The 25,600-nt window shown below is 43.2% G+C and overlaps 4 protein-coding genes across 4 annotated transcripts; 1 reads left to right on the top strand and 3 right to left on the bottom strand.

Annotated features, from left to right (window-relative positions):
• Window positions 1–582: 582 nt before the first annotated feature.
• On the top strand, window positions 583–10,421 carry LOC110982332 (uncharacterized). Its single transcript, XM_022240667.2, has 3 exons — window positions 583–990; window positions 2,021–2,077; window positions 7,616–10,421. The coding sequence occupies exon 3, from the start codon at window positions 7,973–7,975 to the stop codon at window positions 9,941–9,943; it is 1,971 nt and encodes a 656-aa protein (XP_022096359.2). The 5' UTR covers window positions 583–990; window positions 2,021–2,077; window positions 7,616–7,972; the 3' UTR covers window positions 9,944–10,421.
• A 3,322-nt stretch (window positions 10,422–13,743) lies between these two features.
• LOC147799077 (leucine-rich repeat-containing protein 31-like) lies at window positions 13,744–17,276 on the bottom strand. The gene has a single exon (XM_087137293.1). It carries the CDS (start codon window positions 17,274–17,276, stop codon window positions 16,164–16,166), a length of 1,113 nt encoding a protein of 370 aa, XP_086993419.1. The 3' UTR covers window positions 13,744–16,163.
• Window positions 17,277–17,560: 284 nt separating this feature from the next.
• Window positions 17,561–18,685, bottom strand: LOC110981041 (leucine-rich repeat-containing protein 31-like). The gene has a single exon (XM_022238210.2). It carries the CDS (start codon window positions 18,618–18,620, stop codon window positions 17,565–17,567), a length of 1,056 nt encoding a protein of 351 aa, XP_022093902.2. The 5' UTR covers window positions 18,621–18,685; the 3' UTR covers window positions 17,561–17,564.
• Window positions 18,686–20,139: 1,454 nt separating this feature from the next.
• LOC147799076 (NLR family CARD domain-containing protein 4-like) lies at window positions 20,140–21,481 on the bottom strand. Its single transcript, XM_087137294.1, is given in 2 exon segments — window positions 20,140–20,703; window positions 20,706–21,481. Coding segments are annotated over 2 exon segments (1,047 nt in total). The 5' UTR covers window positions 21,283–21,481; the 3' UTR covers window positions 20,140–20,233.
• Window positions 21,482–25,600: the final 4,119 nt, after the last annotated feature.

The following is a 25,600-nucleotide window of genomic DNA, read 5'->3' as shown; positions in this document are numbered from 1 at the left end:
CGGCCGAGGAGTAGCGGGTGCCCCATCAGCCCTGTGAGGGGCCAAAAGAAGGCTCTATTTCCCTTGACAAATAGACAATCGAACCCTCAAGTCACGTCCCTTACAACCCCTTGAGACGTGAAGAAGGAGATTACCAGTATAATCATCCTCCCCACTCCCCACTTCAAGTGGGGAGGATGCACACCTGTAGCCCCCCCCCCAACGATTGGCAACTCGTGGGGACTTTTTTCATTTGCAACCAACGTGTTGCCAGTGCATTGTCGCATATAGCGCCACCATGCAGTTGCTAGGTTCTTTCCAAGTTCCTCCAAGATGTAATTTAGCACCAAGCAACCCAATTTCGTGACAATGTTGTCTCTAAATTGCATTCAGAGGGCAGATGAAAGGATCTTCTAGGGGTGCGTTGTGTTTTTAGGGGTTTTGCATGGAGCACAATGTTCCAGAGTTGATGAAACCTCAGCTAAGCTAGGAGTGTAACATAAATTCAGTCCTCCAGTCCGCTCAACAAAGAACCGCCCTCAATATACACAACCAGAAAAGGCCCTACTTATGAACACAACCGCAGACCAAATGGTAAACAAAGACCGTCAGGGTTGACTGCCGCCAGCGTCACGACGGATCCAATCCGGCTATTGTGCGCTGTCTTCCCCGCGCACGCTTGGTCGCACACGGTTCAGCAGTTTCTGCCTCGTCCTCACTTTTGACACCGTTACCGTATACATTTTCCTGGATGAAATGGTCTTCCAGGGCCTATTCAATCCGATTTCAAGTCTGCAAATGTTACAAACACCGGGCAGGCATTATTAAAGTAAGGGCCCTGACTGTCTCCTGTGTGCGCGAGAGGGCACATGTGCGAAATTCTTGCTTAACGATCACTGTTTAAACGTACGACAGTTTCTGTTGATCCCGTCCATTCAAGGAGTTCAGCGTGGACTGGCCGTCTGCTGTGATTTTTAATGGCTGATGCCTCAACCTTCAAGGAGCTGACGGGTACGTCAAAATTTTCTTATCATAGCAAGCCTTAGTTATTATGAGTTGTGACTCCCCTAAAAAATATTATGCAAGTGCAGTTATGAATAAATACCATGTCTGCAGTAAGACTTGATTGAAGCTAAGTTGCCGATGGCTTTGGGTGTACATGGTCCATAGCAACCGTGTGTTCAGACGTGTTATGGTTCCATTCCTGACAGTAGGCTGTTACAGCTAAGTACAAACCACTGAGTCGTAAAAACACTCATTCTGTTCACTGTAGGGTGACCTTTGTCGAATCATAATGTGCTGCACCTCTTAATGAATATGTTTGTTATATTTTTAGGATATTTCAAAACTCTTCGGAATAACTGTGTCCAAAAGATTAAGGATGTCATGTATTCTATAATTAACAAATGGCCTAATAAACAGTCCCATTCCTCATAACGCACCCCATCTTTGCTCATGTAAGCGGGACACGTTTTATCATGGAGGTCAAAATCTAGAATTAGTATGAGGTCCTTGTACTATTTTGAATATGTGTTGGCAACGGAAATTATTTGGCACGAACGTCTATCCTTTGCAAATAACAAGGAGAACAAAGTTGAATGGTCTGAAATACTTCAAATCATGAATCTATAACAAGCTGAATATCCATGTATGAATAGAGAAATCTTCCGAGCAGATCTCAAACCACAGCCAGTGTTGAATCCTCTGTTTTGTTTTGTTTTTACAATCTGTGCCGTCACCGGAGCAATGTTCAAGTAGGTCCTAAAACATTACCCTGCTATTTATCAAGAGTGTCAGCTTCCAAACATTGAAACTGTCATTCCTTCGGTTACATTTGAGTGCTTTAGCATTATTTTTTCATTTATTCCGCTGCCACATTTCGCAATTATTTTCCCATCACGATAAGTTTAGCCTTTGTATCCACGCCAGTCTTGCGCTAGATGATAACGTCCCATTTAATGCATGTTTGTTTAGCCGATATTTGAGTACACATATCTTGTTGACGAGCAACGGAATATCTGCTTTGCTTTGTCTTTGACAGTTGTGGCATACCTCGTCTGTGCGTAAGGCTCTGAATGGACAGAACTCTGCACCAAAGGTAAGGCATTTTATTTCAAGAGAAGTTTCGTCTTAGGTGCTTCCACAGACAAAAAATAGCACGGCCTTCATACCCTTCACTTGGGCCAGATTTCAGAGTGTTGCTGATCACGCAAATCAGCAACACGAACATGAGCCTTTAACATGAAAGAATATACATTTATAAAGTTAGGCCTCATGTTAAACACTACTTCCCTTTGTTAAAATGCGGTTCCATTTTCTGCTTGAAGTACTGTGTGAAAGTTACGCAGGTAATATGTGGTCTCCTGTAATTGAAATGCTCTTTGGATTTTAGTGTTTTTGTGATGTCCAAATGTATAATACATCGCGGGGAATAGAAATGCGTACAGCAACAGGCTTTATTCAACGGATTTTGTGCTCATTTTCAATTGCTGAAAGCGAAACATCGACCAAATTTTATAATTTTCCAGAGTGGTAGCGCGTTATCATTTTACTCTCTATTCCTACTTCAATTTATACTGTCTTGACTTTGAAATATTTTACCATCAAATTAAAATTTTGGTTTTCTTCAAGTGAGGCCCATAGCAGAAACGTGTATATTTCTGTAACATAAACTGAGCTTTACTGCAACAATGAGATGATCCTGTTTACCCACTAATGCAGCTCCTGCTTTAACAAAGATTCACAAAAACTCTTCTCTCAACCATATATGTGCATAAACAATTGTATTTGAACTGATCTGAAGTTATCCAAATCGTACACATCGAACTGTGAACGGAATACAGCTCTTCGTAGGGGAGCAAAATTCGTTTTGTATTACGAAATATAATATCTGTTTATGTATGTCTCTCGCTGGACCAAAACTTGCAAGAATCTTGTAAGTGTAGTAGGTTTTCAGTTCTTGCCTGTGGACACAGACTGTGTTTTCAAAACACGAATTCGTCTGGCTGGAGTCCGTGAATTAAAGTGCCATTGATTTCCCTATTGATTTGGGGTTCTTTCTGTCAATGCCGGTTAATGGTTAGCAGCATTATTGATACCCAATAGTGTCTCGTCTTCTAGCCTCTAGACGCAATTCCAGATATTTTCACTGTCGTTAATTAATTCAACTCGCATTAATGAACATAAACAGAAGTGGAACACTTTTTGTCAGTGTTTTGAAAGAACAGTGAGCACACACGATTACTTGGTCGTTTGATTTCTTAATTTCTCACGGTATTCCGTCTTTCAATCATTTCTCCGCATTGCCAACCACGTTTTTTAATTAGACAAGAGTGGGAAATTTGTGATCGTAGTTATGAGTGCATAAATCACGCAAGTTGACTCTGCAAACAGTTTGCGTTGAAAGTGTCCTAGTTGACACGTGCTTTGTTGTATTCAGGGTTTTTTTAAGCGACTGGTGTCCACACGTCTGTGGCCATTTTTCACTGTTAAGCCTAAATTTCACCATCATGTGAGCGGGATATCGATTCTGATTCCCCCCCCCCGCGGCTGTTTGTTTCCACTGTGTGACTTGTCACCTGGCGGAATGAAGTCAAAGGAGTGTGCAATGTCTTCAATGATTGTTGGAAATTGTTAAAGAAATTATCACTGTCCCCTCTTTCCACTTGGCAACCGGGTCAGATTATGTGCACGAAATTCTGTTTTAAAACAGAATAGAATCCATCGATCTTTAAGAAAGCAAATGAAGGCCATAAGTACTGGAAAATATAATAACTTCGCTAACAAAGATAACACTGATGGACGCTATACTGTAGGCTGTGGTCAAACGAGATTGTCTACCACTGATTAAATTGGGTATATGTTCAGCATAAGCTTCATTCACACAATTTGCAGTGTTTATTTGGCTGTGTTCAACTTTATTGGTGAAAACAAAAAGAGTAAAATCCACTCTAAAGAGTGAAAACCACTCAAACAGTGAAATTTCCTCTCTGCCAAGGAGCCATATAAAGGACATCCCGAAAATGGACGACTCGAAAAAGATTGGTCCCTTATATGACTTCTCTTTAGAGTGATTTTCACTCGTTTAGGGTGGTTTTTCACTCTTTTAGAGTGGTTTTTACACTTTTCGAGAGGATTTATGAGGGACTCATTCTTTTAGAGGGCGAGTTTTCCAGTCTTTTGCCTTTATAGAGAGTTTATAGACCCACGGGTGAAAACACAGCATGCTCATATAGCGTTGCGCCGAAGTTTAACGTCTTCATAATTATACCCGTTTATTTTCTCCATACTTAACCACCTGTTGTATAAGTACAAGTGTAGTCCTACGCGTATATTCCGTGTCTTCCCATCACGCAGGAACTCAAATTTCTCAACCTTTTTTATACTCGCATGACCAGACCGCAGAACACAGCGCTGTTTTATTCCTCCATGGTCTGATGAAGAGTCTAGTTTGACTAATCGTTTTAATCGTCATCCTTCCAGAAAGCTCAATGTAGTCCCTAAGTAATCCTCTTTGGGGTAAAAAAGAGCCCCTTGAAGCTATAGACTCTCCAGTTCTGTAAGCAATGCCTCGTCAGCTTACCGCCCCGGCTTATGGAAAACGGCTTACAGTCCATAACAAACGTGTCCGTTGCTGTGGTCGAAGGCTCTGTTTGTGTACGCAAGTATATGTCTTATAGGTTGTTAACGCCCGTATAGAAAAAAAGGATTCCGGGTAGTCACAGCTGACATTTGAAGCAAGATATGGGACGGAGAGAACCCCCCTTTTGTGTTGGTCATTGTTTGATCGGAATCACAGAAATTCTTTACAGACTTCTGGGGGGGATGTGTTAGGTAACAATAGTCTACAGTGTGTATTGGACATGTGGGGGGGTACCCTCCGTCCCATATCTTGCCTAGTATAAAGGCTGATGCGAAATAAATGGGGTACAAAATAAGATCCAGTCATTAAATATTGAGGAACCGTGTCCCAGAATGCCCTCAACCCACACCACACGGTTCTGCCCTTACATGGGTGTGTGGTTTGCTGCCACGATTTACGTTCGTTCTTTTTTGTTGAAATGATTAGTTAAAAAAGAATATAACACTCTCATAAAGTAAATAACTCCCACCCTCTGTGGGCAGAATCCTGATAAAAATCGGAAAATAACGTTCATTTTCTACAACAGATAATTCATCGGTGTGTTTCTGAAAAAGGTTTGTGTTGAACTAAATCTCCAAGCTTCAGGGAAATTCCTTTGTCCCTTTTACTAATGGTGTCAGCTGGCTTATATGTGCGTCCCTTTGAATTGATCCTTCTATATAGGTATCTAGGTATAAAATTTATTTCCACCGAATCCATCAACAACCGAATATTCAACCCAATGCTGCGGCTGGAAATTTCAATTCAGGATTTTCTTTCACACTCAAAATTCTCGTCAGCTGGGGTGAGAATTTAAGGAAGGTTCGCGGTACAAGAGCCCTCAATAAGAGGGATCGATATTGCTTAGGTGAGTTGTGATTCGGAAATTGGGATCTTTTTTGCAACAGGTGCAGTGGCCTGTCTCGTTTGATTAGAGCCGCCCAGCATGCCACCGACGAATTAGTGTGTCTGCTATTTACAAGCTCTTTCCATTGTCCCATCGCCCTTATACGGAAATCTGTTCTCTCTCCTGTAAAGTGTGAACCTGATAATAAATGTGGATCTCTGTCAAGGCAGAGAAGCGATTAAATAGAACGCAATCCTGACGTTAGTTCTCCTTACACCCCACTCATTTGCCTAGAATCGTATACCTAAGGCAAAGATCATACATACTGTAGATTCTTGCTGATCTGAGATGACTTGTGTATGCATAGATATATGTGCATCACATACAAATTCTCGCACTTCGGTGCAGGCTATTCAATCTGTATCTCTGCACTCACTCACCCAGCTGAAGCCCAAACCAGTACTGGGGTATAGAACCCGGGAGGAGGGGTACGGAGAGTGAATGATATGTTCCTTCACTCTGAAACTCCCTGGGTCATATTGATCCCGAGCATGAACCGTGAGTTGCTATGTCCTTTTCCTGGTGAAAACCCACAATTTTCGGGTCTAAATTACCCGATAGCATTCATTTTGACCCGACTTCAACCTCTGGGTTACTTTGGCCGAGCAGATAGAGTGAGACAAATTTTCAAAAATCCCCAACATATACAAAATTGACAATTTTGCAGTCGTTCATTTCTGGACACCCTGAAGCCTGTCATGTAGGCCCCCTGCATGTAACTTCAAACATAGGTGGCTGAAGGCCCCTAGGGTTTTTTATTTATTTCTTAACAAGTATACTACTCGGGTGAACGTATTGTTATTTTAAGGTTTCGTGCGATTCGTGATCACATTTTTGACATGAAATTTCCTGACCAAAAGGCTTAAAACATACATGTACATAGAATGCATCTCTGATGATAGACACCTTCCTTGAATATGTTATCACTATATTATGGTCGGGGTATGATTTGCAGGTTTAAGTCCGTAGAATGCTTACAAATTACAGCAACCCTGTCACACGTTTTGGTTGGTTTGGTTTTGGTTGACTGCAAAAACAGTTTGTGCCACTGATTTATCTGACAATGCGTGTACATATAGCATTTGAAAATAGAGAGACACGGCAAGCAAATGTATATTATGCTAAAAGGGACATCAAAGGCAGTCCCAGTCAACGGGCAACAATGTGACTTTAGGCCTTTTGTATCCTGCTGCCTCTCACCTACGTCAGACATTAAACACCGTTGCTAGTGAACCCCGAGAGCTGGGTAAATATTGTTTGCCGTGCCCATTCAAAGGGCTCCCTGCCTTTGCCAACAACGCTTCTTTCATTGACTTCTGCCGATTGTGGGTGCGTAAACACAACGGTCTTGAGTGCCAAATGATACCCAATTTTGTAGAATGTTTCCACACCCCGTAGCATTGACTTGTTTATGGTATCAACAGCCGAATGTGGGTCCCATAACGAGCTGGGTGATTGAGCAAAGAATTAGAATTCGCCAATTCACACAAACTGTTAGAATCACAAGTTATATAGATTCTAATCACATAAATTGCTGCGTATGTACAATACCCCCAACTTTTTCAAAACGTAAAATCCAAAGTCTGTTTGTTGACTGTTTACTTGCCTGAAGGGAGGGGCGTGCACTACCACCAAATAAATCCAACCCCTGCTAACAGGTTGCAGACCAGTAAATATTTAAACTGTCATAGACAACTGTGATAAATAATCTCACTTTAAGAAAAAATGGGAAAAGCAAACATTAAGTTATATATGTGATTTCCCATCTTTCATTTTCCAATCGATTTTAATGTTCTAATCGGGAACTTTTGGAGAAATTTCCATCAAAAGATGATCACCCCCTAAAAATAGACACGAAACCCACCACTATTTAGAAAATTGATGCCTACGCTCCAGTGGAGAAAAGTTTGAATCCCCATGTCCACATTTCAAACAAGCTGTCAGTCCTGTTGGTGGTATCCACCCTCTCTCCAAAGCTGACAAGCCTTCAGTTTACTACTTCGAGCCTACTTACCGACCTAGAGTCGTGGTTTCCAACATATATTGATCTTTATTACCTAGAGGGCTTTAGTTGTTCTAAGGCTGTTTCTTTAATGTTTCCTCTGCAGATGTCGATGCATCTTTTTCCACCAAGTGGCGATCAATGGGAGGCAATATGACCATCTGAGTGACACGGATGATATCCCACCATAACAGCAAGCTGAAGGGGGTCCAACTTCAAGCAAGATCACTTCAGAGGGATCCATGGACTAGAATTTGGAGTGGAGGAGCGGCCAGATGGAGATGTAGTGCCTCTCTAGTGATTATGCTTTCCTACATCTTGTCACGGTGATACCTCCATAGTTCTCAAAAGACATGCAGTAGCAGGATGGTCACCGAAAGAAATGGTTATCTGGTGATGACAGATTTTTCATTTCCTGAACTTTTCAGTATTCCAGACTGGAAAAATAAATCCAAGTTAGGTCATGAATGTTGGGGCCATGATGCCGCACGATAGCCGAAGCTTACCGGCTATCAGCCAGCGTCACGCCAGCACGCTACCGGTACTTAACGGTTCCCGGGGTGTTCTCGACCGGGGAAGCGCCTCTGGGTTTGTCGGTGCTGTGACGAGATTCACCAGCAGAGATTTTTCCTATGGGAGAGACAGCGTAGGGAAATCGAGCAGTAGCAGTGACAGTAGAGTATCTGACTACTCCGATCAGACACCCGCACAGGGTGTATCTCAGTCTTACGCTGGTGGCGAGCTGAGTCATCAGTACAACCACAAGGCCCAGTTCAACGCCGGAGGTTCAGAACAGTCACAACTCATGACTCACAACTTCCTACCACGTCTCGTTGACGACCAGGGTCTTCTGAGACCTTCCAACTCTGGCAAGGGGAGGGCTGCGTTCTCCTCCAGATCGCTGGAAATCTTACCCAGCCGGGATCTGATATCGGAAGAACTTCGGATGCGCACCATCTCCCTGCCAAGCCTGAGAAGTCGTCGTAAACATGAATGCAGGGCTAGAGTTGCCCTGTCGGACCGCGAGGAAGACAGTTACACCACCGACGATTCCAGCGAAGCGGAGAGCCCCATCGTTGAAATTGATCCCTTCCCGAACGTCGGGGGGGACTCGTATCCCAGCAACTGGTTACTCCCCGACTTCCTGCCTCCCCACCTCAAACCGTGGACGCCAGGGGTGCGCAAGACCAAACCCAAGCGCAGTCACAGGAACGCGGAGGCAGAAAAGAAGAGGAAGGAGATGGAGGCTCTGGCGGCCAAAGAAAACAAGCGGAAGGCCCAGAGCAAATCGCGTCATCCCCGGCGGCGCTCCGTTCGTAAAGACGCTTTTGCCCGGAAGAGTGAGAGTGAAGTGGCAAAACGCTACCCTGTCCGGAAGCAATTCGTTTACTCGGAGCTCGTGCAAGTCGAGCTGGAAAAACTCACTCCTAAGCGATTGCCGGGAGGCAAACTCAAACCCATCTATAACAGACGGACGCCAGAGGGCGACATTGACATCCCTAGAGAGCTCCACATTTCGCTGGATAGCTTATCCCTTAGACCCGGCGATGAACGAATCGATTTCTCAGACTCACCGGCAGCGATTAACAAAAGACGGAAACAAGAACTGCAAGCTTTGCTCGAAAGGAGAAAGAAAATACAGCGCCAGATGGTCCACAAAAAGAAGCGAAAAGTCCACTTTCTCCTTCCGGAAGAAGAGAAGCGCAAACACGAGGTCAGAGAGCAGGTCAACGCTGTAGACAGCTTCAACAACAAGCCTCGGTCTAGAAGTACTTCTCCCGGTCAAAGTTCAAACAGTGGCGTTGAGGAGGTTGCAAAGGAAGGTGATGATCAAATGGATGATGGGCAAGCAAATTCACCCGGCCAGTCAGGAAATCGCAATCCCGGTGACGTCATAACAGACGCAATTTATATCGAACAACGCGAGTACAGAAAAGATCGAACTAGTAACTGGGTGGCCAATCATATCACCCAGAATTTGCCCCAAACTCTTGACGATCAGGTTAGTAAAACTGACAATAACAGCATCCATGCAAATCAGAATTCACCTGCACCAGATCCCGAAAAGGTTAGTGAGCCCAGCCAAAGTCAGTCAAATTATGCTGCAAACAGCAGTTCAACCTTGCCTCCCGACCCATACATCTCCGGAGAGAGTGCCTACAACTCGGACGTCAACTCTAACCGACAGATGAAGGGAACACCCCCCAGCAACAATCAAAGCACATCGGCAGGGAAACGCAAGCTTCTCTCCGTGGACGACGACGTAGCACAGGCCGCTCAACTCAACCCTCTGCCAGGAATACAGCCCGACTCACCTCTCTTTCAGGACGACGGTGTCTTTGTGGATACTCAGCCCTCTGCAGATTCTGGTACGGTGCGAGAAATCAAGTTCCTCTCGGAGCGACTTCCGAGTATCATTATATCAGACACGTGACCCCATCAAAGGGCACATATAAGACCGGTAACGGTGTACTGAGGACATTCAGAATGACTTCTATTCTGTTAGAAATAAATATTGACGCTTAATAAAAACAAACCTGCCATTCCATCTGCCTGTATTTCGTCCTGCTCAAAGAAATTAACATGTCATGCAAATAATGTTTCCAAAGAAAGAGATTGAAACATCGTTCAAATATAGACCTAGAGTTCTTTAGACCTCAAACCTACTACATCTATACACTTTTCTCAAGCTATTGTTTATGAATTTTAGAAAGCTTTTATTTTTGAGTATTAAAGTGTAAATTGTCGATCCTGATATTTTTGTCTCAAATCATATGATAATATTTTTGAGTATTTGTGTTGGGGATCTTGGCATTACGTTTCAATCTAGATAACGAGAAGTTAGACGTTTCAATTTAGATAACGAGCAGATAGGAAGTAAAGATTTGCATAAAGCTGGAAGTTTCTGTTAATCTGTGTCCAAATTCACAACAATATAGCTTCAGCACGTCATTTTTTGAATAGTACTTCGGTTTGTGCAAGAAATGGGCGCCAGCAATGCTTCATTGTAGTATTTTCTTCATTTGAAACAAGGATTATCTTCATCTATATCACTGTAAGCAGAGAAGAAGTCACAAGTTATGACGCATAGCTGGACATAGAGTGATTTGCGCAGTGTTGCATTGGAGTCCATCAGAAGTCCCTGCAAGTCCCTCACTCTTAATAAGCCAGTTCACAAGCTATTCACGTGAATTGTGACAAAAGCTTTCTTTTGTCATTGTTCACCCTGTTAATTATTGCTTGCCTAGTGAAGGGACTTGTGACTTAACTCCAACACTAGAGTTGCAACAGCTTCAGATTTTGGAAACAAACTGGCTGGTCGTTATGAGTGCCTACAGAGAGTGTGGCTATTGTATACCAACTATTCCTGCGCAATGGTGCGTACACCTGCCACTTTGTTTATAACAATGGTGGTCGTGTGTCGCAGTTCTGTCCATACACGGCTTTGCATGGATTGACAGAGCCAATGGCATTTCATTTGGGTGTTATGAATTGTTAATTGATATCAGTGTTGGATTTTTTCCGCTTCATATGAACGTTTTGCGTCAGAAAGTAAAAACATGTTTAAAGAATTATAAATTTCCAACAATTCTGTTTAACAATGTTACTTTATTTTTCAAACACCCCTCTGGCCAATTTATAGTATGGTCCTGTCGCGAGTAGTCATGAACAATCGCCTTCTGTTTGCATGATAGTATTACGCAGACAGGCTCATGCGTTGTACTACTTACATGATAAGTGCGATGACGGAGAACGAACTGAGCCAGTGGCGAGGGACATTTCGAAGTCATAGAGGTCTGATGCGTTGCGCTCTCACGTCGAGCTTTGAACCGACCTTTACTATTGAAACTTGAAACGTGTTAATTAAATACTTCTTTCTGCTCAGTGTGCCATAACTATGAGGTATTTGAAAATCAATAATGAAATAATTTGTTGATTGTCCAAATTAGCTCTCCGATGTTTTGGAAGTTCCTGGGGGAACAGGTTTTCCAACTTCAAAATGCCCAGGGTAGCTGATAGGCCTATTGACTCTCCACCCGAAAAAACTTACCCTACATGTATTGATAGTAACAACCCTTAGCCGGTTTTTTTCTGCTTTGAGTAACGAAATACATCGGAGAGACTTCCCCCTTTAATGTAAAAATTCCCCCACCACCGATAAGTTAATTGTTCTGTACCTCAGGAATAATGTGGCAAATAAAACAATCCACCCTAAATGTCGAAGAAAAAACTAATAGCGCAATTCTTTTGGGGAGGGTACTCCCCCATTCCACTTATTCTTCATATGTACAAGGTAAGCCTACTGACGGGATAGAGCGTTTGGTTTGGGAATTGAAGTCACCTGACCAGGCCCAACTTTGATTATGCGCAGAATGGAGTGCTAGTCCGCCCCGAGTGGAACATGTGAGGGCGTCTTTTTTTACAAAGCAGCAACACCCCTCGAGTGGGAATTTACTGCGCGTGCAATGGCTAAAGGGTGCACCCCTAAAAATAAATTCCCATAGACACAAATGATAAATCCTGTTATTTCAAAATTATTTTATAATGCAACTATCACAGGTGTCCCAGCTGGACAGCAAAATGATGTTCCATATGTCCTTTTTCATTTTTCCTTTCAATTTTTAGTGGTTTGACCGATGAATTTTTGAGAAATTTCACCCAAAGCAGACCGCCCCTGAATTGAAATAATTTTCATTGCCTGAAAAAGGAGCCATTTTGGACATGCATCCCTCTGCAAAACGTCTAAATAGTGGCACTTTCGGACCGATTGCATCTAACTTACTCAGCATTGGAAGCCCTGAGTCCGGGCCTGAGGTTCAGTGCCAATATTCCTTCAATTTCCCAATTCCATGGTTAAAGAATAGTTTGAATGTATAAATTTTATTAATGAGCTCGACGGACATTTTTCTGGCCTACATATATTTGCGTGAGTACACCCTAAAAATGGTTCCCCAACCTGTCTCTCGTTTGCCGATGAGGGTGCACTTCAACTTGGGGAGTTTTGTAGTTTCGAAAGTTTACACAAATCACAGCAAGAAGTTTGTAGTCGGGGTATTTGAGTTTTCCACAATGTCTTATTTGTAATCAATGTGTCGGACAAATTGAAGATTTTACATTTGGCAAGATAGTTAAAACAATGGTGTCAAGACGTCCGGATGTATACGTTAATTACATGTATTGTGTGTAACCTTCAAACATTACAAGTTTGCGCGTGCTTGACAACATTGCAGAATAGCTCTTAGCCATTTGAAAATTGAAAGCAATGTTAACTTTTCATTTTGGGAGCCTGAGAGCAATAAAATAAAAATTCATTACAAATTGATAACAATCAGCAGTGACAAATAAAATATATGGTTCAACATATCTTAGATTTAAGACGCATATTTATAAACTGAAACGAGGCTTTCATACCAGTTGCCCATCACCATTCCGTGTAACGGATCACAATCTAGAAGAAAGATTCAGGAAACATGATAAAAAAAATGGTTTCCCCGAGAATAATGTCTTTTGCGCTGATATATATTACAAATTGTTTTTCATACCGCAGCGCTAGTTGGGGGCAAAGGGTCGGGGCCATTGCTGAGCAATTTGGGAATTGCAGATGGACAACGAACACGAAGTCTCCTGCTTCTTTTTTCTGATGGGATTGAAAAAGACAGTGTCCTTAGTATCCCAAAGTGGCCCATTGCCATTTGAAATTGTCACACATCTTCAATGGCATTATGATGCGAGTGTGTTTGCACGGTAATTCTGACAACCGGAAGAGAGGGAAGAGAAATATAAAAATTGAATAATACTGTTCATTGTTCGACCACTTAAATTGCTCTTTCTAAATTTTGATCCTTAATTATCCAGAACAAAAAAGGCGAATGCGACAAGGTACTAGAACAGTTGCTATAAGCATTGACTTCAGACAGTGGCTCAGGAAGATGTTTGGAAACGTCGGAGGTACATGCACCCATATTTTTCCGACTAAATCAGCCATGAGATCCAAAGCTGAGACCTGATATAAGAGTCCACAGTTACAGATAGAGATAATACAGCAATTTTGAACCTGACTGATGAAAAGCCTTTTCTGTTAAGGGTCGAAACCATAAATAATCAATGCTAGAATCCTCAGACTTCTGCACTTTTGCAGAAAACTCAAGCTATCACGCGTTTCAGTGCAAGCATTAAATACAATTTAGTGTTTTAAAATAGAGCATTTCTGCAGTACATTGTGAAACTGTTAGAGTCTACGTTAATATTCACACAGGGAAGAGTAAAATGAAAATTAAAAGGCGGCATTTGAACTTTGACCTTAGAAGTATTGTTTATTTCCCCGACGATGACGGATTTTGTTACAATACCTGTCTTTTGACATAAACACATATGAAATGGAATCTTGGCATATATGACAAGATTTCGAACTATAGGGCCTACACCAATTCAAATTTATAAGATTTTAAACTTTGCATGATGGATGCTAGACTAAGAGAATTTTTGCGGGTACATCATTGCGAAATCAATTTCAAGAGGGCATCTGACAAAACCCTGTGGGTTACGCTCGACGTTTCAACCAGGATGCACCTCTCGACAACCAGAACATCCTGGTTGAAACGTCGAGTTTACACCCACCGTTCTCTTCAGAATCACCACTCTCATAGAAGAGATTGCTTTCAAATGGAGAACTTGCAAACCTTCTCTCAATGAATTAAATTTTCGTTCATTTCTTTAGGGTAGATATTATGTTTCTGTAATCACTGCTTGCTGTTATCTTATATTTGTTTAAACTATTTAAGTTTATTTTTCACGTTAACATAGGCGACATCTTTTTCACAGCTACTATCGTGAATATCACCTACAATGGTATACATGAATTTACATATTTACAGCTCCGTTGAAAGTTCTACGAATTTATTTAAACCAAATCTTTGATCTTACTTGTCAATTACTGTTCGATGAGGTCTGATACATTTATCTTGTTCGTTATTTTTTATGTTTGATTTTCTCCTAAAATAGGACCAGAATGGAAAACAGAATTGGCATTGTACAGCTAATAGTGATCCGTATGATATATTTTCCTAAATATATTTCAATTTTAATTTTAATTTCTCTCGGAACACTCAACAATACCGACCTTATAGTTTTGCACCAAATACAATTAAGCTATCTTTATAGATGGAGTTTCTCTCGGAACACTCGACAATACCGACCTTATAGTTTTGCACCAAATACAATTAAGCTATCTTTGTAGATGGAATTTCTCTCGGAACACTCGACAACACCGACCTTATAGTTTTGCACCAAATACAATTAAGCTATCTTTATAGATGGATTTTCTCTCCGAACACTCGACAATACCGACCTTATAGTTTTGCACCAAATACAATTAAGCTATCTTTATAGATGGAATTTCTCTCGAAACACTCCACATACCGACCTTATAGTTTTGCACCAAATACAATTAAGCTATCTTTATAGATGGAATTTCTCTCGGAATACTCGACAATACCGACCTTATAGTTTTGCACCAAATACAATTAAGTTATCTTTATAGATGGAATTTCTCTCGGAATACTCAACATACCGACCTTATAGTTTTGCACCAAATACAATTAAGCTATCTTTATAGATGGAATTTCTCTCGGAACACTCGACAACACCGACCTTAGTTTTTTGCACCAAATACAATTAAGCTTTCTTTATAGATGAAAATGTGCGACTTAAATGGACAATACCACTGGTACCACCTCCGAATTAATTTGGAAAGCAGGGAATGCCAAGGATGTACATGCGTTTAGTATGAAACCACTTGATACATGCACCGCACATAAAGGTAAGGTGGTCCTAAACTATTATAGTTATCGGGCGCACCCATGACAGCTTTCTATTCAGACATGAACATTTTCTGGAACTATAAGTGAAGAGGGATTAAGACATGGCTTTTTAATGCACACAGCGCCGCGCTGTCAAGTTGTGTTCTGAGCTGAGGATATTTCCTACATTTAACTGTAAATCGTCAAAAGGTACATTTGGAAAAGGGACATTTTTTTAACGACGGTGGGATAAACTTTGGAATTTTAGTAGGTGAAGGTCCCAGACTTGGTCCCAGTTCCATCAGCTGCACTGGCTTAAAGCTGAGTTGGAAATTGAGGGGATGGGGAAAGGGGGGGTTGACTTGCCTGGTCATGGAAAATTGAAAAGCGGGAAGGCAGCACCATGTATACTATACTGGGGGCGATGTTCGTGATAAAGATGTGCAACAGTAATATGTATCCATTCATGTAAAATCTTACACCACAATGGCATATTTAAGGCTTTTAAAATTACTTTCCCTTTTTAGTGATATTGCTAACATTTTAGTCGTCAGGAAATATTGTAAACTCATCACAAAAATGTGGGGGGACGATTCAATAGCCCATCCCCCACCTCATAAAGTGGGGGATATTTCCCCCTCCGGATTTGCACCCATGATCAGCTGAGACAAAAGCTGCTAAGGTGGCTATAGAATATGGGAGAGAGGTGGGAAACATGTCCGCGATCTGCCGGGCACAGCCTATGTAATACATCTTCAAGTTGACCTAACCTGACAGCTCGTGGTGGTATTCAGTTCACTCAAATTATTTTTCTTCGTACGTGTATGTTGTTTTTTTTTTGTTTATGAAAGTGACTCAAAACCGAAGTTTTTTGGTGACATTTCTTAACGAGGGGGGCAAGTCACCCGATCCGCACAATGCTGGGTTGCCAGTCACGATCACGTCAGTCAGTATGTGCATGCTACCTACAGGCAACGCAATATGCGCAATATCTTCAATCTGCAACGAGCATCTGCTTAGGTTAAGTGTCTTTAAGTATATCATTTGTGGCAAGTGGAGAGACCACGATTTAGCAGATCCACCCAGTGCTGTGTTGCGTACAAGGATCAAGTCGGTCAGTGCGGGCATATCACCTACAGATGAGGCAATGTACTCCATATCTTCAACCTCCAAAGAGCAACAGGTCAGGTCAAGCGTCTGTAAGCGCCGCATTTTCTGCAGGTGGCGCGACCACGATTTGGCTGATCCACCTAATGCTGTATTTTCTGCAAGGTTCAAGTCACTCAGCCTATGTATAACACCTGTAGATGAGGCAATATGCTCAATGTTTTTCCCCTCCAGTGAGCAGTTACTCAAGTTCAGGGTCTGTATGTAAGTCACTTGCGGCATATGACGGGCCCACGTTTCGGTCGATCCTCCCAATGTTGTGTTGTTAGCCAGGATCAATTCAGTCATTCTGCGCATCTTGGTTGCATATGAGGCAATGTGTTTGACAGCTGTCCACATCAAGGAGCAACTGCTCAGGTTCAATGTCTTTATGTGTTGTATTTGCTGTAAATAGGGAGACCACAACTCAAAGGATCTGCCTAATGCTCTGTTACCAGCAAGGATTAAGTTGGCCAGTACAGGCATGTCACGTACTGAAGAGAAAATGTGTTCAACGTCTCTCCATACCAGTGCGCACTTGCTCAGGTCAAGCGTCTCTATGTGCTCCATTTTCCTCAAGGAGCGAGCCCACAATCCTGCCAATCCGCCGAGCGCTGTGTTGCCTGCAAGAATCAAGTCAGTCAGTCCAGACATGTCTCTTACAGACCCTGAAATGTGTTGGACAGCTGTCCACCGCAATGAACAATTGCTTAGGTTCAGCGTCCTTAGATGCTTCATTCGCAGTAAGTAGTCGGCCCATGAGTCAGCGGATCCACCCAAAGATTTGTTACCAGTGAGAATTAAGACAGTCAGTCCTGGCATGGTACCTACAGATCAGGCAATGTGTGCAATGTCTTTACTTTGGAGTAAGATGTTGCTTAAATTAAGCGTTCGCATTTGCTTCATTCGAAGGAAGTACCGGGACCATATGTCAGCCGATCCGCCCAAAGCTGCGTTGCCAGCAAAGATTAAGCCAGTTAGTCCTCGCATATCACCTACAGATGAAGCTACGTGTGTAATGTCTTTACTCTGCAGTGAGCAATAGCTCACGTCCAACGTTTTCACTTGCGTCATTTGCGGCAAGTAGCGAGACCACAATTCAGCCGATTCTCACAGTGCATTGTTGCCTGCCAGGATCAATTCAGTCAGTCCGAACATGCCACCTACAGACCGAGCAATGTGGTCGAGATCCACACAATACAATGAGCAACTGCTAAGGTTCAGCGTCTCAACGCTCGTCATTCGGGGCAAGTGACGCGACCACGTGAGGGCGGATCCGCCCAGTGCTGCGTTGCCAGCAAGGATCAAGTCAGTCAATCTGAGCATGCTGCCTGCAGACGAAGCAATGTGCTCAACATCTGTGCACTGCAGTGAGCAGTTTGTCAAGTTCAGCAATTTTATGTGACGCATTTGTGACAGGGAATGAGACCACAAATCAGCTGTTCCACCCAATGCTGAGTTGCCCGAAAGGATCAAGTTGGCTAGCCGGGGATTATTTCCTGTATTTAAGGCAATGTGTTCAATGTCTTCAACTTGCAACAAACAATTGCTCAAGTTTAGCGTCTGTATGTACCGCATCTCTAGTATGTGATGTGACCACGATCTAGCCGACCCGCCTAGTGCTATGTTGCCGCCATGGATCAAGTTAGTCAGTTCGGGCATGGTACCTGTAGATGAGGCAATGTGGTGTACATCTACTCCTTCCAGTGAGCAATAGCCCAGGTTTAGCGTCTGTATGTGCGTCATTTGTGGCAAGTAGCCGGACCACTTTTCCGCCGATCCACCTAATGCTGTATTATCGACAAGGATCAAGTCCGTCAGTCCGGTCAAGTCAGCTACAGAGGATGCAATGTGTTTGACATCTGTCCATTGCAATGAGCAGCTGCTCAGGCTAAGCGTCTGCATGTGTCGCATTTGCTTTAAGAAGCGCGGCCACGAGTTGGCAGATCTGCCCAGTTCTTTATTATCAGCAAGGATCAAGCCAGTCAGTCCGGGCATGTCACTTAAAACCGAGGCAACGTGTTCAAAGGTGGTCATTTGAAAGGAGCAGCTACTGAGGTTCAGCGTCTCTATGTGGTGCATTTGTCGCAGGTAGCGCGACCACAATTTAGCCGATCTGCCTAGTGCTGGGTTGTCGGCAAGGATTAAGTCAGTCAGTCTTGGCATGTCACCTAAGGCCGCGGCAATGTGCTTAACAGCTTTCCATTCGAATGAACAATTGCTGAGGTTCAACATCTGTATGTAACTATATCTGGCAGATGGCACGACCACAAGTTAGCTGATCCGCCCAGTGCTGTGTTGTCAGCAAGGATCAAGTCTGTCAGTCTTGGCATGTCACCTACTGATGAGGCGATGTGTGCGATGTCTTCACTCTGCAGTGAGCAGTTGCTAAGATTAAGGGTTCGTATTTGCTTCATTTGCAGCAAGTACGAAGACCATGAATCGGCCGACCCACCCAAAGTTGTGTTGCCAGCAAGGATCAAGAGAGACAGTCCGGGCGTATCACTCACAGATGAGGCGACATGTGCAATGTCTTTACTCTGCAGGGAGCACTTGCAGAGGTTCAGCGTCCGTACATGCTTCGAATTCATATGCCACACGACACTGAACGAGTGATCCGATCGGCCCAATGTCGTGTTGTCTGCGAAGATCAAGTCGGTTAGTCTGTGCAAGTCAGCTACAGACAGGACAATGTGTTCAACGTCCGTCCATTGCAATGAGCAGTTGCTTAGGTTCAGCGTATTTAGGTACGTAAGTCGTCGCAAGTGGCGGGACCACAGATCAGCCGATCCGCCCAGTGATGTGTTACCGGCAAGGATTAAGTCAGTCAGGTGGCGCATGCCGCCTACACACCAAGCAATGTGTTCAAGATCTGTACTCTCCAACAAGCAATTGCTGAGGTTCAGCGTCTGTAGGCGCGTCATTCGCGGTAAGTAGCGTGACCACGTGTGAGCCGATCCGCCCAATGCTGTGTTGCCTGTAAGAATAAAGTCAGTCAGTCCAACCTTACTCCCTACAGAAGAAGCAATGTGCTCAATGTCCGTGCCATGCAGACTGCAGCTTGTTAGTTCTAGCATGTTTAGTTTTGTTAAGTGCCTGACCAGGGGGCCCACGCCTCTGCTCGACCTCCAGATGTATTGTCGCCATCTACGCATAGTTTGGTCAGGACTTTGTTGTTTTTCAGAGACGATCGTCATTCACTAAATGACATCTTATAAGCTGCATGTCCGTGAGATTTTCCATGTAGCCAACGGCGATAGCTAATCCAGTGACCGAAGATGCCGCCGACACAGAAATTGTTCGGACGTGTGCTAGCTGCGCTGCGCAGTTGTCTGACCTACAGACGACTTCGAGCAGGTACACAAGACTGCAGAAATCATTACTGTTGCTCACATCGATTTTCGACGGGATATTTGAGTCGCTGGTGAGACAACGGGGAGCTTTGTTGGACTGGCTTTCAAAAAAGCAATTACGACTGATCGTTTGTATCATGCTTGATTGGTGCTTGGGTTGATTTGGGTTCTTCTTGAAAGAACGGTCCAGATGGTTTATGATGACACTCATGCACTTCTCATTATCACCACAACAAAAACGAAAGAGAAACTCATTTGAAACAACGGCATTAATCGTGCAACAAAGGTGCTGCAAACTGTCAAGGAATTTTCCCCGCTGCACATGAAGCATACATAAAATACGCTTGAACACTCCCTGGTTTGATATGTGTAAACTCTGCAGATATTTCGCAGCGCAGTATTCCTGCATCGTCCTGTGCGTGAATTCTATGCTGTTGCGGGACTTTGCCGGTTTACGACGCCTGCCTTCAGTGCCAGGTCTAGCGCATTTGGTGCAAACTCGTCGACTTGAAATGAAAATTTCTGGTCAGTGTCCCTTAGTCTACGCAGCGCAGCTTCTCCTATTGTAATTAATACTCGTGCCACGTCCTCCTTAGATAGATCTGCTTTTCTTTCAAAAATGTAAGCAACTGCATCATCGAAAAGACGCGACGTTGTCTCTGGAAGCTTTTGACTTTCCCTCCACAATAAACACATCAGAAAGAGCAGCATTGGAATCTTGGCCAAATCGCTCAGTGCGTTTGAACTGCTGATGGCTTCAATTAATGCATTACCGTTGTCGATCCTGTTTTGGTGAAATTTGTGAACGTACACAACCTCTACGTGTGTGCAAGGATTTTGTACCAAAGACTTTGACATCAGTCTGTCGAGATGGGAGGGGCGGGTTGATACACAGAATCCCGGTATTTTGTTCTATTCAGGGCTTTAAGGATGGAACCAAACGAGGCTGCATCGAACGATTTGGTCCTCATTTCGTCAAAGCCGTCTAAAAGAATCAGGACCTCGTTTTTGTGTGCCAGAATGAATTGATCAATGTTCTTTCTTGATATTTCTGAATCTTCATCAAGGAGTTGATCAACGACTGCGCCATCCAGATCAGAATATTGGAATAGGGCGTACATCTTCAATGAAATGACAAGCTTGAATCTTTTGAGCTCTTTACTTATCTGATCGGCCCAGTCGTATGCAATCTTATCGAAAATGGTAGACTTTCCAACACCACCTGTGCCAACAAATATTAGTCGTTTGATAAGATCCCCACTTCTGGTCTTTGTTCCAAAAATTTGACCATACTCAGTGGAACTTATGATTTGTATCCTTCCCTGGTCTCTACTTGTAATAACGACTACTCCATCTCGTGTTCTTAATAGCACTTTGGTGTATATCCCCGCAATATGCATTTGATCATCATCAACCCTTAGCATTAACTGCACATAACTACCCGTTGTCTTGTACACTTCCTTCAGTGCTTCCATGATCTTATTTCCGATCTCTAGCAGGGAGTCCCTCAACTTCGGCTCATGGTCTGGTCCTCGTTCACAGTGAGTACTTGTTGGATTAATTCCTTCTGCATGAGATGAAACAAGAAAAGTGTGAAACAAGGAAAGTGTATTTTTTTTACTAAATCAGTCGAAAACACTGGCGATTCACAATAGTGCGCCTCCAAGTGTTTGCAACGCGTTGACCAATCACAATGTGCGAAATCTGTCGACCCAATGCGCGTTCGGAAAGGGTCGACAGATTTCGCGCATTGTGATTGGTCAACGTGTAACAAACTCTTGGAGGCGCACTATTGTGAAATGCCGGTATTGGTAACTTTGAAATCACATACTCCCTTTGTTGATATGGAGCTCTCTCAAAACGCAACGCAAGCTAATGTTTCCCCAGAGAGCGAGAGTTTTAAAAGTCCGTATCCGGAGCTTGGAGACACAAGGGCTCGTTTGTGTATATTTGTGGTCTTTGTTTCTAATTCACTAAATGATTTAAAGTATACCGGTGATAATATAGCATCCCACCTATTTTTTCTCTCTCTGTTGGGGGAAACGGAGCATATTTTCTGTGCCTTTTTTCCGTACTTCATCAGTCACCTTTTTGGTTCTTATTTATTACAACTGATGACAAAGAGTCCTTGTCTGTACCGTTGTTCCACAAGACCATGCATGATCTACGGAATTCCATATCTGCCGCCGCCCGTCGCGCGTCGCCCGTCGTGCGTGTTTTTTTTTCACGCTTGCGCAGTTTAACTTTGACCCTTGATCGTTTCACACATGTACTTGTTCGATCGATCCACCATGCCTGCTTCTCATTTTAGCAGTAGAACTAGAAAATGTATACGTTTATGCAGTTGCGCCGAACTCCACTTGAAAGAAGAAATAATATCCTTTCATTTTTAAAGACTGGCATCGGTAAAGTGACGTGTATATGAAATAATACCATTTTTTGGTTACATAAATAAATTTAAAAATTAGATTTTTGTTAGGGTAGATTGTTTTTCTCGATACCTTAGTTATTCTAGACGTAACTTTACTCTTTAACGGCCTGACGTTAGCGTCTATAGCCTATGTAATATTTCTGTCTGTCCCTGCACGATATCCCACAGAACGGAATGTAAATAATAAATTATTAACAATGTTTGATTCCTTAGTAGTTTTCATAAGAGACGAACTGATTCAACATTATTTTGAGGGTGGGTATACCTATGATGAAATCTGCTGTATACTCCAAATTAGACATGACTTTATTTGCAGGTTGGCTCACAGAAGTCTTTTAAACAGTAACGTTACTTGTTAGCCCCATAAATAATGCTGATGTACTGGACAACCTGTTCTCATTGGTCTATCCACCATGGCATATACACCCACAAAAACCAACACGTCATATTTTCTGAAACTTAAACCAAGTGGTAATTGCCCCCAACAATACATTTAATAAACATTTGGTTATCCACGGCGCTGTCTAGTATTTCTTGATTTCAAGGTGAAACTGAGAGGAAAAAATGGAATACATGTATCGGTTGGCGTATTTCTTTCTGGAATTTGATGAACAAATATGTCCCCCCCAAAAAAACCAAAAATTGCCAGTGCCCCCAGGTGCCCCCCCCCACAAAAAAACGGATGAATGGATATTGAACAAGGCTAACAAAAGCTTGCCCCAAAAGCAACACCTCTGAAAGCCGGTACCCCCCGCCCCAAGATGCTGGTGCCCCCCCCTAGTAAAATCCTAGTCACTGGTTACAGATGCTGAATAGGATCAAAACGAACTATTTACAATGTCTCCAGTGTAGTTTCGTAGTGTCGCCACGCCGCTCAACAAGCGACAACGGGTATTCGCTGTGGTGTCGCGTCGTGTCTTGATGCGTCGTCAGCCCACCTTTCGTCTCATCTATCTTGCAACTTCTTGTGCCTATGGGTCGTTCCTTCCAATACCACCATCATGATAAAAATCCTTTAAAAAGCGGAAAAATACTTTATGTTTAAAGAAACTTCTCTGCAAGAAATGCCACAAAAAGTATATCCTTCAGCCACCGGCTGTGCTTCCGGCGAAGACATAGGCGATACACAATGCGATGCATTATGTACGTCAGGCGCATTTTGGTGATCACCGTCCTTTCTAAATTGCAGATTTCTGTGTTCTCTTATTCTCGACACTCACAGATGTCCGTAGTGAGCATTAGGCACACAACAAGCAAATTTAATTCGGCGTTTTACAGGTAAATTCATTCGAGACTGAAACACGTACTGTCACGCAAATGCGAATATGTTCACTTGTCGGCAGTCTGTACAGTATCCGCCCCGAGCTGAAGTGCACCCCCAATCAGCGAAAAGAAAGACAGGTGGTAATAAGTGAGTTCTTGCACGCGTTCAGCGTGTCCGCAAGACCGGAATCCGGTTCGTAAGTGTGACGTCACTTCAGTTTAAACCACGTCCACTGCACACGTGCACTGCACATAGGGTTACATGCATTGACCGCCGGTTTCCATGGAACCGGAAGTTAACGCGCACCTTCAGCGATTGTCCAATGAGAGCCTGCAAATTGTGGCGCTCCTGCCTTTGTGACTAAGTCACTTACGAACGGGATACCGGACCTCGTGGCACGCCTGTGTGGTGAGTTCCAAAAAAACATGCCCTCTTTTCTTCCGCTCGGAGAAGATAGGTATGTGGTAAAAAAAAAAGAGAAAAAAAATGATCTGACAAAGCCAAAAGGGGACCTTGATGTTGTCCACGTTCGTTCCTCATCAAAATGTATTTTCTTTTTAATACTTAAATTCTGTAAAGTATCTCAGTCTGTGAGTGGTAGTCCCTATTTCATCTTGTGCGGACGTCCAGAGAAGCCTGGTTTACCAAAAAAAACCCGCTGCAGCACGCCTTTTTCAGTCCAGCTTAGCTCCATCCGCTGACTTCTCATCCAGTTTGCATCTGTGGTGCCCTTGCGGACGATCTGACGTCAGGCATCTCAGGTTCTCGGCCTGTCGTATCTCCCAGCTGATGTGTGGAGAGATATTGCAGGTTTTCAGGTCTGTCTTGATGGTGTCCTTGAATCAAAGTGAGCTGGCAACCCACTCGTCTGGTGCTCGTGGCTAGGTGCCCGTGCAGGATATCCTTTGGTAACCTCACATGATCTTCCATAGTACGTCGGACTGTGTCTCGGCCATATCGAAGGTGGCGTCGGCTGCGTAGGTAGTGCACCGTGCGCTGCAGGATATTGGTTCTGTAAGCTGATTCCGAGGATGCGCTTGAGGCATACCGCATGTGGAAGGAGTTGAGCCTGTGCTCTTGCCTCGTGTTAGTGGTCCCGGATTTGCTACCAAATGCCTGGTTGGCTTGGATCTTGCCGGATGTGATCTGTCACGCTTTTTTTCAGCGTAAGAAATACAGACTCATTGGCTACCAAAGTGGACAGATAAACAGTGACCGTCGTTTTCACAAAGAGACAAATTTCGCTATCAACGCAGACTAAACGTTAAAGTTGAGTTTTAAGTTGGTTGATATTTAATGCGGAGAATTTGTAGAGATTACTACTGAGTTGATTGAGTACATTTTGCGAAATCAAATTATCATAATATGCTAGAAATTATACTATCTAATGCTTAATTTAATTAAATAAACATAACAAAAAAAATCATCCCTTCAATATGGGAGGCATGAGGGACGAGAGTCACGGTTCATAGAACACCGCTTACTCCCATTAGCCCCTCTGCCGGTGATCACACTTTGTGTTCTTTAACGTAGGAATTCAGTTTCGGCAACGGGTTTTAGCTGTCCGTCACAATGTCCTGATAATGTATGGCTTGCCAGTCATCGTATGCGTATCACATGAGCGGTGGTGAATCAGCACTGTTTCCTGAAAAGGACGATTCTACAATATCCCAAATTTTGTGAGTTCCATATATCCAATAAAATAAATTGGAAAATGGATCATACATGGGGGCAATACTTCAAGCTTTAAGCTCATAGGCGTTCAGTGTTGGGGGAACAGCAGAGGTGACGACGGGGAAATCAGTTAAGAGTCTGTTCGTTGAGATACCGCCCTCTCGCGGCGGCTACTTATAGCATACATTTACAGCAACGGTCTCGACCCAAGACTATGAAGATGATGTTTAGCAGGGACTCAGGTGACCTCGTGGAACCCCAAATAGCCCTCTCTTTTTTTCTCTCAAAAACAGGATGGATCAGGGATAATGAACGTGAAAAAAGAGAGTCTGCATATCCCGCATCAATTCACCGTCTAAATTTCAAACCTGTCGGTACAGGCCTATATGCCGCCATTGGCAAGGAAAGCTTTATCACGAAGAGC

Source organism: Acanthaster planci, linkage group LG05 (genome assembly GCF_054643075.1).
Source record: "Acanthaster planci isolate LZ-2023a linkage group LG05, COTS_SCS, whole genome shotgun sequence".
Taxonomy (NCBI): Eukaryota; Metazoa; Echinodermata; class Asteroidea; order Valvatida; family Acanthasteridae; genus Acanthaster; species Acanthaster planci.
The sequence above is the reverse complement of the archived record's forward strand: the minus strand, read 5'-3'. Positions and strand labels throughout refer to the sequence as shown.

Excerpts from the sequence above, each read along its gene's own strand:
- LOC110982332 (XM_022240667.2), top strand. The coding sequence starts at position 7,973 with ATGAATGTTGGGGCCATGATGCCGCACGATAGCCGAAGCTTACCGGCT.
- LOC147799077 (XM_087137293.1), bottom strand. The coding sequence starts at position 17,276 with ATGCCAGGACTGACTGTCTTAATTCTCACTGGTAACAAATCTTTGGGT.
- LOC110981041 (XM_022238210.2), bottom strand. The coding sequence starts at position 18,620 with ATGCCAAGACTGACTGACTTAATCCTTGCCGACAACCCAGCACTAGGC.